Here is a 17,679-nt window from a genome sequence, read left to right on the forward strand (position 1 = left end):
GTGAGGAAGAAGTAAATTGTACACATTCAGACCAGAGAACAACAGAAGATTCAAGAGGCTTAGGACTAACCAAGCACACTTCAGACGGTGAAAGGGAGCTGCACAGTTAATCATACAGATTAAATTTGTGATGCTAAATACTGAAAAAGTTAACAGGCTTTAATATCTATAAAAAAGGACTTGCAACTGACCTAGTTAGAGTTTTGTTTTTCAAAGAACCAGTGGATCATATAAGATCACAAAGGCCCACATGGATGTCTCAGACACCTTAGGTTATCTTAGGCAACTGAATCTCACTCTGAAAGTGTGATGAGAATAAACTGCATGAAATGCATACACATGTTCCGTAATACATTCTCAAAAGCACATGGGGGAAAAAAGGCTTTTTCAGAGAACAAGTTTTACAGAACTTGTTCAGGGTGCATTTGGTATCATCCTCTGCTCTCCACACTTTGTCAGCTCCTTTGGTCTTTTCTACTTACCCTTCACAAATGCACAAATTTTCACAAACAATACAACTCCTCAGTTGTGCACTCTTTTACTTCTCTTTGATTTGGGTGGTGGTGTGTTTGCGGTGAAGAACGTCATTGTTGCAGCTATCTGTTACCATAAAGGAGCTCAGTGGTTTAGTTTGAATGAAAAGCAACCTGACCCATAACAATTAAAAAACAAAAGGCCTCAGTAGATAGAACCGGTATACCAAAATCTTCTTGAGTTGTTGATTGTCTCCTGTTCAGATAATATGGGTAAAAGCRACCAAGATCCAAAATGATCTAATCTTCTCATCCAAGAAGCCTGTTATGTTCCACTGGGTAGAATACTGTTGATAAAGTCAGTATAAAGAGAAGAGTTACTGACTGGAAAATTCTAAGGGAAAGCAGTCATTGCAGGCCTTAATTAGAACAGTCTCAGCAGAGCAGCCTTACTGATTTCAGCATGAGATATACCCACAAAACTGTCTGTGTAGATGAGTTCACAGAAGCTCTATGTTGCTTCTCCAAAATTTTTGTAGAAAATGGCATTTCTCAAATATAGATTTACTTTAAAAAGTCACAGCGCAGAAGCAGTAACTTTCTTTTTGGAATAGAGTGACTATGCTACTTTTTACTAGATAAGCTCCAATTTTCCAGTAAGTTAAGGATGTGAGATTTGTCCTCTAAGTACATCAGTTCTTTCATCTCAAGTATTTCATGTGCATGAGACAGCACGAGAACTGTATGTCCTATATGCATACTACAGCTATCGGGGCTATGTTTTTTCTCCTCACATCTCTCTTTTCTTCTGTCTATAGCTTCCCTGCTCCTCTCAGCTGCCTGCTGTCTTTTCCTCTCCTCACCAGCCTGTTCTCCTCTTCACAAACAGCCTGTTCTGTCTGATGTCCTTCTGGTGCACAGGGAGCAATGTCAGGCAAACAGAGACTCAGACAGAAAGGTGCATAGACATGCACCAGACACTTAGGCAGCAAAGGTCATTAGGATTAATATGGGAAGGAGTGAAGAGGGAAACCACTGTTACCTGTCAGACCCACAGCCACGATCAGCAGCTGCCATCTCGAGGTGCTCTCAAAAGCTGCATGTGTCACTTGCTCTGTCTACAGGTGCTGCCCAGATGCCTCCTCTCCCGGCCCTGATGGGAAATACTTCTTTCACTAAACAACCCCTGAAGTAAATTGGTTAACCCCCCCCCCAAAAAAAAAAAAAAAAAAAGCAACAGGTGGGCAGCAGAGTGGGGTCCTCAGTTCTCAGTGCCCCACAGGAGCAGCAGGGGAGCGGATTTCAGGGCAGTACCGAGGGGCCTCGGAGGTGCGAGGGCAGCGCCACAGGCACAGGGACCCGTACAGGCCCCGGCTCCCCACGGCCATCTGTAATTCAGGGTGCCAGGGCCAGCCCCGCGCCCCACTCAACCCGCACACAACGACCAGAGCCATTCCCCTGGCGCAGGTGTCGGGCGGTTTGTTTCCACCCGCGGGATCTGCGTGTCCTCCCCCCACACACACACTTCTGCCCCACGGAGCCCGGCCTTCAGCGCCCGGCAGCCTCGCGGCCGGCAGTGCGGCGAGCGCGGCCCTTCTCACACACGCAAACCACGGGCTGGGGAAGCCCGTATGCCGGACACGGCGGGCGGGGAGCCCGCCCCGGGGCCAGGCCCGGTTCCCCCCTCTCCCCCCCCCAAACCCGGCCGCCCTTAGCAACCAGCCGCCTCCCGGGGCCCGTTGCTAGGGGCGGTCCGCGCGCTAAAAGGCCCCGGCGGCGCCACTTCCGGTCCCCGCGCCGCGGCGGTCCCCGCGCCGCCCGGGGGTGCGGGGTTCCGGCGGTGGCGCAGACGGACGGAGCGCTGCGCTGAGGCGGGGCGGGGGCTGCGGGCCGGCGGCGGCGGCGGCGGGCGGGGGCAGGTCAGCGCGGGCGGACCCCGGGGCTGAGGCCGGCCCTGTCTGCGCGRCAGCGAGCAGCGGCGATAAACGCGCGCGCGAGCGGCTGCGGAGGGCCCAGGCGGGGCGCGACAGGCTCCGCGGGCCGTTGGACTCCTCCGCGGGCGGCCGCGTACGTGCGCATGTACGAGCCGCGTTTCGCGTACCGTGCGCTCGGGGATAGTCGTGCCGATTCTCTCTGTCTCTCTTTTTTTTTTTCCCCCTCCATGTCAGGTATAAAGTGATGAAGAACTGGGGCGTTATAGGGGGGATCGCCGCCGCCCTCGCCGCGGGGATATATGTGCTGTGGGGTCCCATCGCGGAGAGGAAGAGGCGCAGGAGAGGTAGGGAAGAGGCGGTGGGAAGGCCGGGAGACGCGGGTCCCTCCCGCTTCCCAGAAAGCGTGAGAAGGGTTTCCGAGGCTTAAGTCTCCTGCGCGTTTGTGTTTCTTTTCTGCAGTCTCCTGGGGTTAGAAATGTTCTTATTTCTCGTTTTTATTATTAGCTTCGGGAAAATCTTTTCTCTTAGCAAATATAAAATTTTGGTCACCGTGTTCTCGCATTGCATGTAACAAATCAATGAATTTGTATCAAATGAAGGACTTACGTTGATTTTGTAACTTATTAGTTCAGACAGCTGAAATTAAAGAAAAAACAGCCATATTAGGCACATTTTATGCATTTGTTTTGTGTTAAGTTCATTATTGAACTGCTGCAAATAATGCTCTTTAAATAGAAATGCAAAATAAGTGTTTTCTTATTTAACATTTTTGTAAGATAAGTGAAAGTTGCTTGCTAAGCAAAGTTACATAGAAATCCATTTTATTAACCCTTGATACTAATCTCAGCAAAAGAAAAATTTCATAAACTGAGCTGGAGTATGCAATGACACAGCAGTGGACCTGTGGCTCTCTTTRAACTTGCACAATAAGTGGTTTCTGTCTTGTGAATTGGCAATAAGTCTGTTACAGTTTTAAATTCCTGTTTATTACAGTAATTGTCAGATAATCCTGAACATTGATCTTGGCAATGAAAATATACTYCTGTCAAAAAAAGAACATTTTTCAGAGGAAAACTTTAAAAGTATTTTACAATAATGTATTTCTCAGCGCTGTGTATAARAATAGTTTATGTTATGATATTATGAGAGTCTTCTAGTTTTCTAATGTGTGCAAGTCCAAAATAAACTGAAATAATTTCGTTTTAATGTCTTTTTAAAACATAACATAACATTTTCTACTGAAAATAGTAATGTTTCTCTAGACTTCATGGTGTAAACTCTTACATATATGTTTGTAGGGCTCGTACCTGGCCTTCTTAACTTAGGAAACACCTGTTTCATGAACTCTTTGCTGCAAGGCTTATCTGCATGTCCATCTTTCATCAAGTGGCTGGAGGAATTTACAGCACAATACAAGACAGACCAGAACCAGTCCACTGAGCATCAATATTTGTCCCTTACTTTGCTGCATCTTCTAAGAGGTATTATATACTTSAAGTTTTTCATGTTAGGATAAACTAAGAAAATATTTAGTGTAAAAATTATTATACCCACCCTTGTTTCCTAAAGAAATGAAGATCATGTGGTCTTGTTGTCATCTTTTTGTTATTCTCCTCTGTTAACTTGGAACTCGTTGGCCAAGTTCAAACAAATTTCACAGAAGAGCAGAGATTGCAAAGGTGTTTGGTGCCTGTACCGAGYCTCAATAACATATGGACCAGGGCTGCATGTGTCACCAGAGTTGTTCGTTTCACTGGTTAGCAGCTGAAAGGTCTCAGGTTTTGTCTGACCTGCCAGGCAGTCCAGCAGTGGGCAGCCAACCAAGGATCATGCACATTTGCCAGCAGGTCAAAGAGAACAACAGGGATTCTGAAAATGTGTGGTACACTTTGCCACAGGATGTCTGGCTTTGCTGAGGCTGATCACAAAATATTGTTAAAACATGAATTTGGAGGTACAATTGAAGAAATTAGGACTACTGTTGTCACAATTAGATGGATACTCAGAACTCTCTCTATAAAGAAAATTAATGTATTATAACTTAATTTTAGCATTTTTTCCAAGCATACTATTTTATCAAAAAATATGTAATATCACATGGGATAATGTGTATAGTGTTGGATAAAAAYATTAAAACCAGTAAGCCTAATTTGGTAACCAGTTTCAAACTTGCCCCTATGCTAAATTCATTTACCAGTTATATCCTGTTTAAACATTCAAAATGTTAAAACAATTTGTTGGCTATCCCTGGTTTTCCTCACAGGGCTATTTTTTAAAGGAAATTCATTGGAAGTTTTGATGTCTTGAATATTGGTCATACTAAAAATTGTGCCAGTTAAACATGTACTTCGAAATGAGGAAGGGCTGATGCTATTTTAATATTAATGTTTCTGTGACATCTAAAGTGTCTATTTTTATCCAATCCGCTAGTAAAAGATTTTCTTTTCAGACAACATTTATATCATTTATTCTCTCCATATCACTTACCTGAGACACTTTTCACTTTGTGTTAGATCAGAAGAATGCATACAGTCACAGTTCATCTGTGTCAGATGAAAATAGTAATTTCTTAATACACACTAGTTTGATTGTGATTGTCTAGCTATACCTGTAGCCCTGTCTTAAGAATAACTGTGCTCTAATCAATTGTGTTATGCCTAAGTAATCTAAACCCTCAGCTAAACAGATTTGTATTCTAACTGTTCTTACTGGCTTTGTCTAACAGTTTAAAATGCAATGTCTCTAGCTTTATCTTGCCAAGAGGTAACAGAAGATGATGTCCTGGATGCAAGCTGCTTGTTAGAAGTTCTAAGAACGTACAGGTGGCAGATCTCATCATTTGAAGAGCAGGTGATTACAGAATTCAAGTTAGACTGCCTGGTATACACCTCATTGCTTAGATACAAGATAACAAATAACYTATGTAAGTTATGGTACTAATAGCTCCGAATGTCAAATCTGAATCTTCATTGTAGTGAAAAGTTTGCTTTAAAAAGTGAGGGAGGACAGCCATGTGATTGATGAATTGTGTTTTCAGTTTGCTTAGATATTTTTCGTAGAATCAGTGGTATCTTCAAAGCCTCTTTCTTAATTACCATTAGATTTGGTACAATGTAGCCAGTAATATTAAAATATAAGGGATACAGCCCTAACGTCATCAGAGATTGTGGGTCTATGCTGAAGTACCTGTCTGATTATAGGGATGTACTCTTATTTCGTTAAGGTTTCCAAATTTAGTTCCATATAGCATACAAAATTTCTAGCTCTTGTTATTAGTATTTTCAGCCCCTATGTAAGTGCAGCTGGCTGATGAACTTGATCAATTATCTCATCCATAAAATATGGTTCTCTCTCTCTTTTATATTTCAGAGGCAAAGCAAATAGCATAATTTCAATTATACTGTCATTGAAATCAAGGAAAGCAGGCATTTGTGAATTCATTTTTTTTCTGCAAGTATTTTAGTATCCTTTGAGTTGATATGGCTCAGAATATTTTTAATGGTGTGTGGTGTTACAGGATTTAGCTTTGCAGAAAAGCTTTTTGGCGAAACTGCAGCAGGTGCACAAAACTGGGGTCTAAACTATATTTTTTTAACTTCCTGCTGCAATGATAGATTCGTATGTGCATGCATACTCCTGAGATATGTTTGGACGTCTTTTGTTCTGGCTTCCTCTAAATCTTATTCCTCTATTCAATAGGATGCTCATGAACTATTTCATGTCCTTACTTCTTCACTAGAAGATGAACGGGAACGTCAGCCGCGTGTCACGCATTTGTTTGATGTGCATTCACTGGAGGTGACCAATGTTATTTCCTTATCAGGAGTATTTACTTAGGAATCTGGGCAAACTATTAAGTACTTAAGTGTGTAAAGTGTTTGTTTAGAAATTGAAGATGCTTTCATTATATTTACAGTGCTGTTCTTTAGTATTCTGATAGAAATGAATTGATAGTCCTGGCAATCAAAAGAATAAGAAATTGTATTTTACTATTTTGTATTTATAGTGATCCGAGTTTCATAAGGGCTTTCGCATCCTTAAACCCACTGAATACAGGGATTGCAATACTAGCTCAGAACAGTACTCCAGGTAGGCAGTTATTTATAAGCCTTGACCATGAAAGAGATTTGAAAACTGCAAAACGGGCATTTTTGGACTAGTCCATTCAGAGGTGAGGTTGCATCTTAACCGTCCAGAATTAGTGGACGACTTAATGCTGAAGGAAAGTTGTATAAAATATATACAAAAAGTTTTATATGAAGAAATTTGCTAGGCTTATATTTCAGTACTCTGAGGCAGAGAATTCCACAGGTCCATTTTATAAAAAATGTATTTTTTTGTCAATTACTAGTTCGTTGTATCTCAAGGGTTTTTTGGCCTAAAATACAAAGTGATAAAGAGACAGACTCTCCCCCACCACACACACCATTGTTCAAATGTCAGAAAARTGTATCAAGGATAAAATAAAAGCATATGTAATACTAAAGATTTTCTAAGGTAGGATTACTGAAATCTTTTATCTTCTTTTGTAGCAGCCAGAAATAACCCCAAAGCAAATAAGCTGCAGAACAAGAGGTAATTTTTTTTTCATCCTGAAATATGAGTATTTAGTTGTAGTGTTGTAGTCACTTTGGTCTTTTTTTTTTTTTGGACTCAAATACATCTTCTGCTGTGAAATACCATTGATTGTCAGTGAAACAGAATATGTTTTAGAGGTAGTTACTTTTGTTACTATTGGCCAAAAATGTGGAATTATAGTGGAGAACATAGATATATTGAAAATAAAAGGACAATTGCAACTTTGTGTTTCAGGTTCTCTTCCCCCTATGTCAAATCACTGGAAGTCTCAGCATCCTTTTCATGGAAGGCTGACTAGCAACATGGTTTGCAAACACTGTGAACACCAGGTATAAGAATGTGTGTCATCAGGTGGAAGAATGTGTGTCTGTAATACTTGTACACGAAAATAAAAGGATGCCCAACACTCCAAGAACATTCTGAGGTGAAACCATCTCACAGAGTTGACTTCAGCTCCAAAGGTTTGCAGGAATGAGACCTCAGACTGTTACTTAAGTACTTACAGCATTAATGAGAAACAAATAGGTATCACAAAATATACTGAAGAAAATTAATTGTGATCCACTTTGTGAGGATGATAACTGCCTTATTAGAGAGAATAATTATGGTCTTACTACATTTGGTATTCGGTATCGCTGAAAACTCACTCACATRGGTAGTGTTTTAGGACTAGCTATTCATTCAGCACTCAGTATTGCGATTGCCAGTGCAAAGCCAAATTAAGTTTCAGTCCATCTAGATTAAGGAGATGAAGATAAGCTAGATAAAGCAAAAATATAGAAAATAAATATCATCTGTAGATCAAGCTATAAGAGTATGTTTAATACTTTCAAAAACTTGCAAACAAATTTATTAGCAAGAATAGCTTCAGCAGAAGCAGGCGGAGTAAGAGCTTCTGCTCTGCATCAAGTGTTCCTTAATGCTGTGCTGAGGAGAGCAGGGTTAGCTGAGCCTGCTCCTCCAGATAATTCCTTTGTGGATAGCAGAGAGCATGTATTCATCTTGTGTGACGCTAGTTTTTCTGGACTGGCTTTGGCTCAGTGGATATGTGAAATATTTCCTTACAGAGTCCTGTGAGGTATGATACGTTCGACAGTCTCTCACTGAGTATTCCAGCAGCTGTGTGGGTATGTATCTCTCACTGACGTGTGATCCAGCCAGTCTTGTCTGCAGCCTCGCGGTCGTAGCTTTGTCATAGACTTACTGGTGTCTTTTCAAGATGCTGAGGCTTAAGCGTTAATGAATAGCCACAGTTTATTTTCTTGCCTTACAGGTGATCTTGTGCTAGTGTAGTACCTTACTTATAGTAAGATAAGTACCTAGCCTATAGTAAGGTACTATATTAGTCATAGTTAACAGGTTGGAGCAAATTAATATGACAGGCATAGCTTTGTTGGCATCATTGGAGTTTTCTGTTTCTCATGGTGGAGTATTTGRTCCTTGCTGCATAATTTGAACAGACCAGATCATGCCCTGAGTGCTGTGCATTTCCAGCAGTCTCAAGAAGTGGCCTGTAGGTCTGTCTCTGTGGTGATGATATGCAAGTTAGACAGCTACAGAGTTCTGAATCAAGTGGTTTCAACTGGGAGTTCTTTTTTTCTTTCTGGACTTACAAAACTGCAAATGATCGAATATTTTAGCTTGTTTTGGCAGAATTTGTGGGTCCCTTGTTACTGTAACATCTAGGTACCTGACATCTGCTAGAGATTTGCCTTTTCAGCCAAGGAAGAACTAGCTCATTCATTGATAGTCTGTGACTCATATCTACAGGATGTACTCCTAGACTGCTAGGCTTGGGATTCTGAGACACCTTCTGCTATTTGTGTTTTGTTTTATGCCATTATTAAAGATTATGCCATTCATACCTGCAGTATATAATATAATGTATACAGGAAGACAGGAAGAACTGACTAAAATGCAACCAAAATGCTAAATTTCTGTTATGTAGAGGGTCAAAGTACATGAGGTGACCCCTGAAGCACTGAGACTTTTGAGGAAAATTATAACAGGGCWAGAAATCTGTAGTTTAAAACCCCACTAAAGGAGTCATACCATCATATTATTCTTGTCTACAGTSTTTTCCACATTTATTCCTGGCCAAGAAAGAAGAATTCCTATAGTTAGCTACATTATGTTTGTTTGATACTCAAAGCTATTTAGTCAGTTTTGTCAAGAACTCAGTCTGGAATTATTCAGTTCCCATGAAAGAGAATTTTTTTCTTTCACAAAATAAATAATATGCACCCAAAAATTTTTGCAAGTAACTTTGTTTTTTTTTTTCCTACTAAGGGTCGTCCTATGACACTGGATCACTGTCTCCATCATTTCATCTCCTCTGAATCTGTAAAGGATGTTGTATGTGACAATTGCACTAAAGTATGTCATTTTAATTTCTATAACCTAGCTCTATTTCAAACCCACTGATTGAGAATCATGGCTTCAGTGCTCTCCTTTCTCTTCTCCTTTGTTTGTGACTTCAAGAAGCCTCTAGCCTACCTGGGATTTCTTATGTTTTAAGTGGGTTATTATCTCAGAGTATTTTGAAGTTTAATTTATTATTAACACTGCAAATTTGGTAATACCTGGCAACTACAGAATAAAATACTTATTTAGCTAATATTTGGGATAGTTTCTTGTTCTGACATTTTAAACAGTATTTTACAGTTGCCTGTAGTTTAATGATAGCATAGAGCCAAAATATTTATTTCAAAACCAACAGAAATAGCTTAAGGCTAAACTTAAATATAGAATCTTTGTTCTATAAATGCTCATTTCTACTTGATTTTGCTTTTTAATTCTGATTCTGAAAAAAGTTGGTGGGAAATTTTAATTGTAATTAATGAACTGAGCATAGGTCTCGATAAGAAATCACTGCTGTTTACTGTGTGCAAATCCACAGTATTATTCTGTGTAAGTTGATAAAGCATGTAAAATCAAATGGCTCTTATTTTTTTCCCTCTGATTTCAGATTCAGGCAGAAGGGACTCTGTGTGGACAGAGCATAGAAAACCAGAGAACAACATTTGTTAAACAATTAAAGCTAGGAAAGGTGAGGCAAGTTAACTCTCAAAATCAATTCCTAAATCCTATTAAACAGTAATTTCCTTCTTCAATCTTTTTGCTTGATATCCACTTCTTGATATTAAACTTCTTTAATGTTTTACTTGAAAAAGTGAGCTCATTTGTCAAATATCTGTAGGCATTGAGGCCTCAATTCAGCAAAGCACCAGAGTCTATCGCTTAAAGAATGAGTGTTCTRCTGTTATTCAGCAAAGCACTCAAGCATGAGCTTGGCTCAGCTGCAGTTCGTATGTCTTGCAGTAACTTTTGATTTCCATGGGAACTGAAGTGATCCACATACACACCTGTTTTGTATGTTGTTTAGCAATTGCATGTTTCAAAGAAATTAAAATATTCTGAATACAGCTGGTTTAAACAAGTGAATATGGTGTTWAACAGCAGGTACAATTTAGATTAGAAGCCCTTAATAAGAGTCTCTCTTTGTTCTGTGATCATATAATGCAGTGGACAAGAGGGCATTGGTCTGTTAATTAAGAGTCTCAAGTTAACCCTGATTGACAGAGGTTAACTCTGGTGTTACTTTTGAGTGTTCAGATAACCATTTGCCTTTTTTTTCCCCCACGACAATTTCACTGTGCCAAACCATARCTTATTAGATATTAGTAAATGTCTTACAACAATTCACTCCAACTCATTTTGATCCTCGTTTCTACCTCACAGATCAGCAAGCTGAATGAGATTGACAGATAGGTTGTTAAGGAACATGCATGTATTCTTACTGATTTTTTTTTTCTCTCCCATGTGGAGAAGACTCTCTAATATTAGCTATCCTACCATGTAGAGAGCAGTAGTAGTATTATCACCAAGTTTCTGGATTTGTATTGTCTTTAGAAATACTACTGCCAGTAAGCTTATATGCAGATAAAGTAGCACATGAGGGAAYAGGTCAACGACTGATTTCCTCATCCACTAGACTTTCCAGTTCCCTTAGTATGCTTTTAACTTTTACAGCTGCTTCTCTTCATTTAATATGTGTTTTGACTTTCCTTCTCTACGGAAACTTGCTGAAGCTCCCTCAGTGTTTGTGTATCCATCTACAAAGACTGAGCTGGTCAAACCAAGGCACTCCTCTGAAACGTCATGAACACGTTCAGTTCAATGAGTTCCTGATAATGGACATCTACAAATATCACATTCCTGTTCATAAATCAAACCAGAATGATCTGAATCAGAAAAACCCTGAAGGGACAACCTCTGAAACAAAGGATGGGACAGCAGTAAAACCTTCAGGTATTTAGTTTGAAAAAATAAAATATATTGGTTATTTCTACATTTCAGTGATAAACAAAGCATTCTAATCTGCAGAATGAATATAGGATGCATATAGTGAATGTGCATCTTTGGATGTGTGCTAAGAGGACAAGTAGAGTCCTTTTTTCTGGCAAGCATTGAGATACCCTGGTCCAGGTATACAGTTCATTTTTTACCGTTTAATTTGATTCTGCTAAATACAAAACAAAAACCAAACAAAACAACAAGAAAACCAGTGTAAAGTTGGCATGTTTTAGTCCAAAGGATGAGTGCATGTTGAAGTCAGGAAGTCATCCTAAAGATTATCTTGTTAGTAATCTCTTCTAATGCTTCAGCACAAGCACAGAAAGGACTCTGTAAGAATGGTAGCTTCTTACAATTAGAAAATCTATCTAATAATTTATGTCACTTAGGCAACTCAGTATTTCACATAGTAAGGATTCTGTAAAAGTGGTCATTTTTATATTTGTCATGTAAAAACAATTACCACTGTCTTTGGATATTATATTGCTCTGCATCTCTACAGCATTGTGATATGTAGTTAATTAAAATAAGTAGAGAACTCTCACATCCTCGGATGGAAGGCACTGTAGAAACAGTTTTACTGATTTGTAACACAAAAGATAAGCTAAGTTACGCTCTACTTTCTTTGGCAGATGCAGAGCAGTCATGTAGCACTAAATCACTCTTTATGAATGGTGCCTGCTCCCCTTCATTTTTAATGTCCTCGGGAACTTTTCCACTTACTGCGTTCCCTGAATGCAGGTAAGTTAGAGATTTGTACCTATCTTACAATTCCTRTCTCTGCAAATCTTGTTTTCTTTTATTCTATCTCTTTATTGGGAGTTTGTGTAGTCATAGAATTTAACATCCATCCTAGGTCCTGTGCAGAAATCATTTGCTCATCTCTTTGGCTGATTTTTGGTGGTTGTCTTTGGCTCCATTTCTCTCCTGCTAGAAAAGGGAGTAGAGTATGTTAGAAGCAAAATTCAGAATATGCTGGTTCATGTTGCAGCAATCATCCTACCGAATAGCCATCATGTTGTTATTGCTGTTCTGCTCTACCCCTCCCTTTCATTTTTCATCTTATTCTTACAGTTTTTAAAACTATTACATAAATTCTAACAGATGACTTAAGCTCAATTTCAGTTAGACAGAGCTGCCACAGCTCTACTTGTTGGTACAACCTGCCTTGGTGCATCTCTATTTGAGAATGTTCACCCATTTTCATGTCTGTGACCAATGTATAGTTGCTTTTCTCAGAGAATACCCCTCCCTCTCCCCCCAAATAAACACAAAGCAGCTGGGGCCTCTTCTGGTGTGTGTGTGATCTGCAAGAGTTGCTCACCCTTCCTTTTTCTCATTTGCCCTTCAGTTCCCCTGTATACCTTTACCGTCTGATGGCAGTTGTAGTTCATCATGGAGACATGCATTCTGGACACTTTGTGACTTACCGTCGCTCTCCACCTTCCCCTAAGAACCCACTCTCTATCAGCAATCAGTGGTTATGGATTTCAGATGACACTGTTCGCAAAGCTAGCTTGCAGGAAGTCCTTTCATCTAGCGCTTACTTGCTTTTTTATGAGCGTGTTCACTCAAGGGTACAGCACCAAAGTTTGGAGTTGAAGACCGAAGAGTGACTAAGAGAGCTTAAGGACAAAAACTAACAAAATTGCTCTAATGAGATCTACGTTGCACCTCCTGTCTATTATGCAAATAACCCACCACAGGCCCTTTAACTTTTCCCTTCCTCTATGGCAATGGCTGGCTCCTGCTGGGAGTTAAGTGTTTCACACCAAAATGACGCTACCCAAAGTCGGTCTGCTAATGTTGTGCAGTCCAAAGTGTATCTGCATTAGAGAAGCATTTATGCTGTTTCAGTAATACTTCGTCTGCATCGCAGCTCTGAAGCAGGCATTTCAAACAGAGACTTCCCAAGGCCATGTTCCTTATCCTGATGCATATATAAGTTATCATATGGAGATGCTTAATTCTATACATTTCGCTGCAGACGTTTCTGAATAGGTGAGCCCCAGAAGTGGTTGATAGGAAGCTGTTATCAAAGGCAATGATTTTAAAAACAATGAAGTGCCTCGAGCTTATTTGAATGGTTACATTACCATTGTCTGAGTCTGCTGCATGCCAGTTATGTTCTGATAAACGTCTCAAGATGATGGGAAGAACTATTAACTGAATCGGATTTAATATCCTGGCTAATCAATAAAGCAAGGCATCTCTATGTAGCATGCATGATCCAAAAAACTACTTTCCTATTTATGTTGTTTTCCTAACATTTCAGTTCTTCATACATTGTAGAAATACCTCTACTGATTCAAACTGGKTTTTTTTTCCAGGAAAAAAGATCAAATTTTTAATCAGAAGCTAAGACGCTGATTTGTTGCTCTGTATCTTTGGAATTTAGGTGAAATTAAGAGACAGAAGCATTTGCTAGCAATCAGTATTGTAATTTTCTTTGTCACTATGAAATTGTTGAGTAATATTGCTGGTAGTATTGACTACATCTTTTAATGCTATTATTTGAAGGCTACTGTAATTGGTGTTCTAGACTTACCCTTCCTATTTTAATGCTTAACACTACCATTTTTCATCATCCATTCAAATATATGCTGTCTGGCTTGCTTGTACTGGTTGTAATTGTGAGCTGAGATGTATAGCCACCCAAGCATCATTGTAAGTTAGAATACACACAGTTGATTCAGGACTGGCAGGCACTTGTCTGGTGAAGTAGTACAGTAGTCTGAAAAGACTGGTGTCACTGTATTACATACTTCTATTTATATGGAGGTCTGTGTAAGCTGTACTTTGCTGCTCTAGACTGTTTTGAGTAAAAAACTCGGACAAACCACAGAGGGAGCAGAAGCAAAAATTACCCTTTTGACTGCTTCTGAATTATCAGGAATAAAGTATGTAGGCTATTTTTAGCTCTTTTCTATCCTTGTACCTTGGAGGCAAAAAAGATTTATTCTCAGACTAGCTTTTTCAGTGTAAAACGGCAACTAAGTTTTCAAATGGTAACTGTCTTAATATTTTTTTTAAGAGCAATTTTGTACCTTACTGTATTCGTATCTCTTCTGGAAGCTCATAAGCATTCAGAGTTCTGTAATGGGATGCTTGAAATCTACCAGAATAGGAATAGTAATGGATATATATGAAAATCTATATCCTTTATTTCACTGACATCATTCCAGAGCATGGATCATAATGCCTGCTCCAAGTAACACTCATAATATATATATAAAACAGTCTACGTAAATCCATTGATATATTAGTTCCTGAGAACCCTGTCCCTCTGTACTAGGGTAGCAGTAGCATGTTTTTAACCTTTCTACTTTAACTTACGGGAAAAATAACAAAAAGGCAAAAAAATAAATAAAAGGATGCAAAATGCCAAAATCATTCTAGCCATTGAACTAAGATCTAACAGACTTGCAAAAGTAAGAGAGGAGAAATTCCACCACTCTGGACAGCAGGTATATGCAGTAGGAGCTCTGTAAAGCAGTGCTGGGTGTCACCTAAGGAAAAATATCATGCAAAGCATCTAGCTCCAACAATTCTACCATTTGTACCTCAGAACTTCAAAACATTTCCACTGCCAGTAGTATATATTCTGCAATACTTACTCTCGGCATGGTCTGTTTAGAGATTTTCAACTCCATGAATCTTTGTGAAGTTCATYTGAACAGGTCACTTTGCTTAGAATGCAGTAATGCTGGAGTCAGAATATACGCGCACAATGGCTAAGAGTCTTAAACTTATCAGCCTATAACAGTGACATGAAGGCACATACTGCTGCAAGTTTGCAGTTTAATATTTTTCATTTCCTTTTGCATAGAACTGCTTTCAAGCAGGGGCCAGTTTGATGAGAATGAAAGCACAGTCACTGTAAGACAATGATAAACTGCTCTTTTTCACTCAGCTGCAAATTTACTCTGAAAGTTTCTTCAAGGGCTATAGAGATGAGGGTTGAGTAAAAAACACTTCTTTTAGCTTTTACTGTAAAGGAGGAGTAGGTGGTCTTGGCTTAGCCCTCATTCTGAGGAAGGAAGCAACTGTCAGCACCCTGCTTATGGTCCTGAGCCACACTAGATGCTCTCAGCCTAATYTGAGCATCAAAGACTTTGGCAGATGTTTGCCATCGAAGCCGCACCTTTTGAATTCAGTGGGCTCTGTGCAGGCACATGAAGCTCAACTAATGCTGTATTTGTCATTCACAAGCTTCCMTGGTGAAAAAGGTGTTAATAAAGTGTAAAAGGTTATAAAACATCAGATATATGGGATACAGACCTCCAAGATGCCATCTCTGTACTTAGATTATTCTTGTTTTATTGTGTATATTATTTAAAGTGTATATTAGAGTCAAACCACTGCACTGCTGTTTGAAGTTGTGTTTTCACTTCAGGATATTTTTGTAACTGTACAGTAGCAATAAAAGAATGAACTTACAACTAAAAGTGGCTGTTCTGGTGTGGTAATATCTTGAAACAAATACCAAGCTATAAGCCAAACCACATATACTATATCTGATTTWAAAAAAAAGCACTTGTTCACATTAGTGAGATAATAAACATTTCTACGGGAGCTCTTCATGCTCTATATAGCATTTGCTGGCACTGAGTGAGCGTGGGAAGTCCCAGATTGTCTGAGCAGACATTTCATGAAGTTATGCTGGGAGATAGCTCTGATAGATCTACTGCTGAAGCTTAGAGCCAATCACTAATTTAGATACTTGTAGCCTGGTTCACATTTTTTGCTTAGTACTGAAATTGCTTGATTCTTCAATATCAATATCTCTGAAAGAGAAATTGTCAGTTATGTCAGGGAAGCAAGCTCCTGTTCTTGAAGTCAAAACACCAGACACCTGCTTGCTAAAAATTTCACTTTCTGGCTAGAGGCATCACTTTCCGAAATGTCAGGTTGATTCTTGGGGCAAGTACTCTCTTGCGGATGGGCAGGCTGTGATACCAATACACGTTGGTGGGATACTTCATCATCAGCAGACTACCGTGGGCTAGTTGCAGTTTGATGGGCTTAATGTGGCGTGTTGCGTTTTTCCCTCTGGAATCACAATGCCTGAAAATAAAGTCTCTGCAAGCTCCAAACGACACAGATGCAATAGGACTGCGTGGAACCAGTTCTCTCTCATCATCTCTATGTTCACCTATGTGGTCACAACCATCTTTATACCTGTAAACAGAAGAGATTACTTAGTTTTTCCACCAGTCCAATGAAATGAATGCCAAATGACTCCTCAGTGATCTCTGAAGAGTGTTGCACAAACAATTTTTCATTTAAACAAGAAGTTGCTTGATGCAATCAGAAATCAGACATACCTGTTAATAAGGACAAAATTAAAAGTATGTCCAGTGTGCAAAGCAACGCGGTCTCTGATATGGTCGAGAACTGGGATCCACGGCTTAGGGGAAAAGGTAACGCCTGAGTAAGTGTATGTTAACTCAGGATCGCCATAGGTCACCTGCTTCCTTGGAATGCTATGCCATTTGCCAAACACATGCAATTTTGTCAGCTCACCTGTTTCAATGAGAGATAAGAGAGATCAAAACTAACTCTGCATTCTCATTAGGATATTTTACCTTAAATATCAGGTTCGATCAACAGCGGTTAACAATTACCCTCTACCATTCACAACTGGATTTGGTGCTAGTGTGAATTATAATTACAGTGTGACAATAAAAACAGCACATTGCAGCCGATATCCYGAAGCTGTTATCTGTGTTCAAGGGTTTCTGTCCCACCAAACTACTTAATGCTCAAGTTCAGCGCTGCCTTACAACCAAAGGGATGAACGGGACGAAGACAAAACTTTAAGCTTCTCCCCATCGTGTCCTGCTGTTGAACCAACACGACTGAGAAGAGGTAAAATACTACTGTGTCTGCAAACAAGCTCCTGTCACCGTTTCAGGACTTCTGCAGTTCTTTGGGGAAGAAACTGCCCACTCCGCGTGCTTAAAGCTCTAGGARACGCTCCGCAGGCTCAGGCCTACGCGTGCTCCTCGCTCCTCGAGCTCCCGCCGCCCCGGCAGAGGCGTCCCTCCGCCTGGCAGCTCTCTGCACGCCGCCGCAAGCCCTTCGGCGGGGCCTTTAGGCGACGGGTTTTCGCGCTGGGTGCGACAACCCTCGGCGCGGCGCTGCTCCCTTTACCTCCCAAGTACTCCACCTCCTTCTCCAGCTCCTGGAAAATCCCGTCCGCCTCGGCTGCGCCGAAGAGCACCCCGTAGTCGCACCTCAGCCCCTCCGCCCGGATCTCCCGCCACGGCGGCGGCGGCTCCGCGCCCGCCGCCTCCCGCCGCGGCCTCTTCCCGCCGCGGGGCCCGGCCTCCCCC

General features: G+C 40.4%; 2 protein-coding genes across 3 annotated transcripts; one reads left to right on the forward strand and one right to left on the reverse strand.

Annotated features, from left to right (window-relative positions):
- The first annotated feature begins 2,371 nt into the window (after positions 1–2,371).
- Positions 2,372–13,436, forward strand: USP30 (ubiquitin specific peptidase 30). 2 transcript variants are annotated; one of them, XM_085313496.1, is made up of 13 exons: positions 2,372–2,392; positions 2,642–2,751; positions 3,706–3,888; positions 5,154–5,257; positions 6,107–6,205; positions 6,940–6,982; positions 7,220–7,314; positions 8,053–8,112; positions 9,275–9,361; positions 9,954–10,034; positions 11,077–11,296; positions 11,974–12,082; positions 12,693–13,436. In XM_085313496.1, the coding sequence occupies exons 2-13, from the start codon at positions 2,652–2,654 to the stop codon at positions 12,955–12,957; spliced, it is 1,446 nt and encodes a 481-aa protein (XP_085169622.1). In that variant the 5' UTR covers positions 2,372–2,392; positions 2,642–2,651; the 3' UTR covers positions 12,958–13,436. The 2 variants fall into 2 exon arrangements, with proteins under 2 accessions (XP_085169622.1, XP_085169620.1); XM_085313494.1 differs by lacking the exon at positions 2,372–2,392 and adding an exon at positions 2,470–2,540.
- Positions 13,437–15,639: 2,203 nt separating this feature from the next.
- Positions 15,640–17,678, reverse strand: ALKBH2 (alkB homolog 2, alpha-ketoglutarate dependent dioxygenase; the record flags this gene model as incomplete). Its single annotated transcript, XM_085313476.1, has 3 exons — positions 15,640–16,522; positions 16,669–16,867; positions 17,498–17,678. Coding segments are annotated over 3 exons (690 nt in total), but the record flags the coding sequence as incomplete, so codon positions are not given.
- Position 17,679: the final 1 nt, after the last annotated feature.

The sequence above is a fragment of the Rhea americana genome, unplaced genomic scaffold (genome assembly GCF_003343005.1).
Source record: "Rhea americana isolate MKP2758 unplaced genomic scaffold, rheAme1 scaffold_389, whole genome shotgun sequence".
Lineage (NCBI taxonomy): Eukaryota > Metazoa > Chordata > Aves > Rheiformes > Rheidae > Rhea > Rhea americana.

Excerpts from the sequence above, each read along its gene's own strand:
- USP30 (XM_085313496.1), top strand. The coding sequence starts at position 2,652 with ATGAAGAACTGGGGCGTTATAGGGGGGATCGCCGCCGCCCTCGCCGCG. Across the intron at positions 3,889-5,153 it reads TTTGCTGCATCTTCTAAGAG|CTTTATCTTGCCAAGAGGTA; the intron begins GTATTATATACT and ends CAATGTCTCTAG. Across the intron at positions 9,362-9,953 it reads TATGTGACAATTGCACTAAA|ATTCAGGCAGAAGGGACTCT; the intron begins GTATGTCATTTT and ends CTCTGATTTCAG.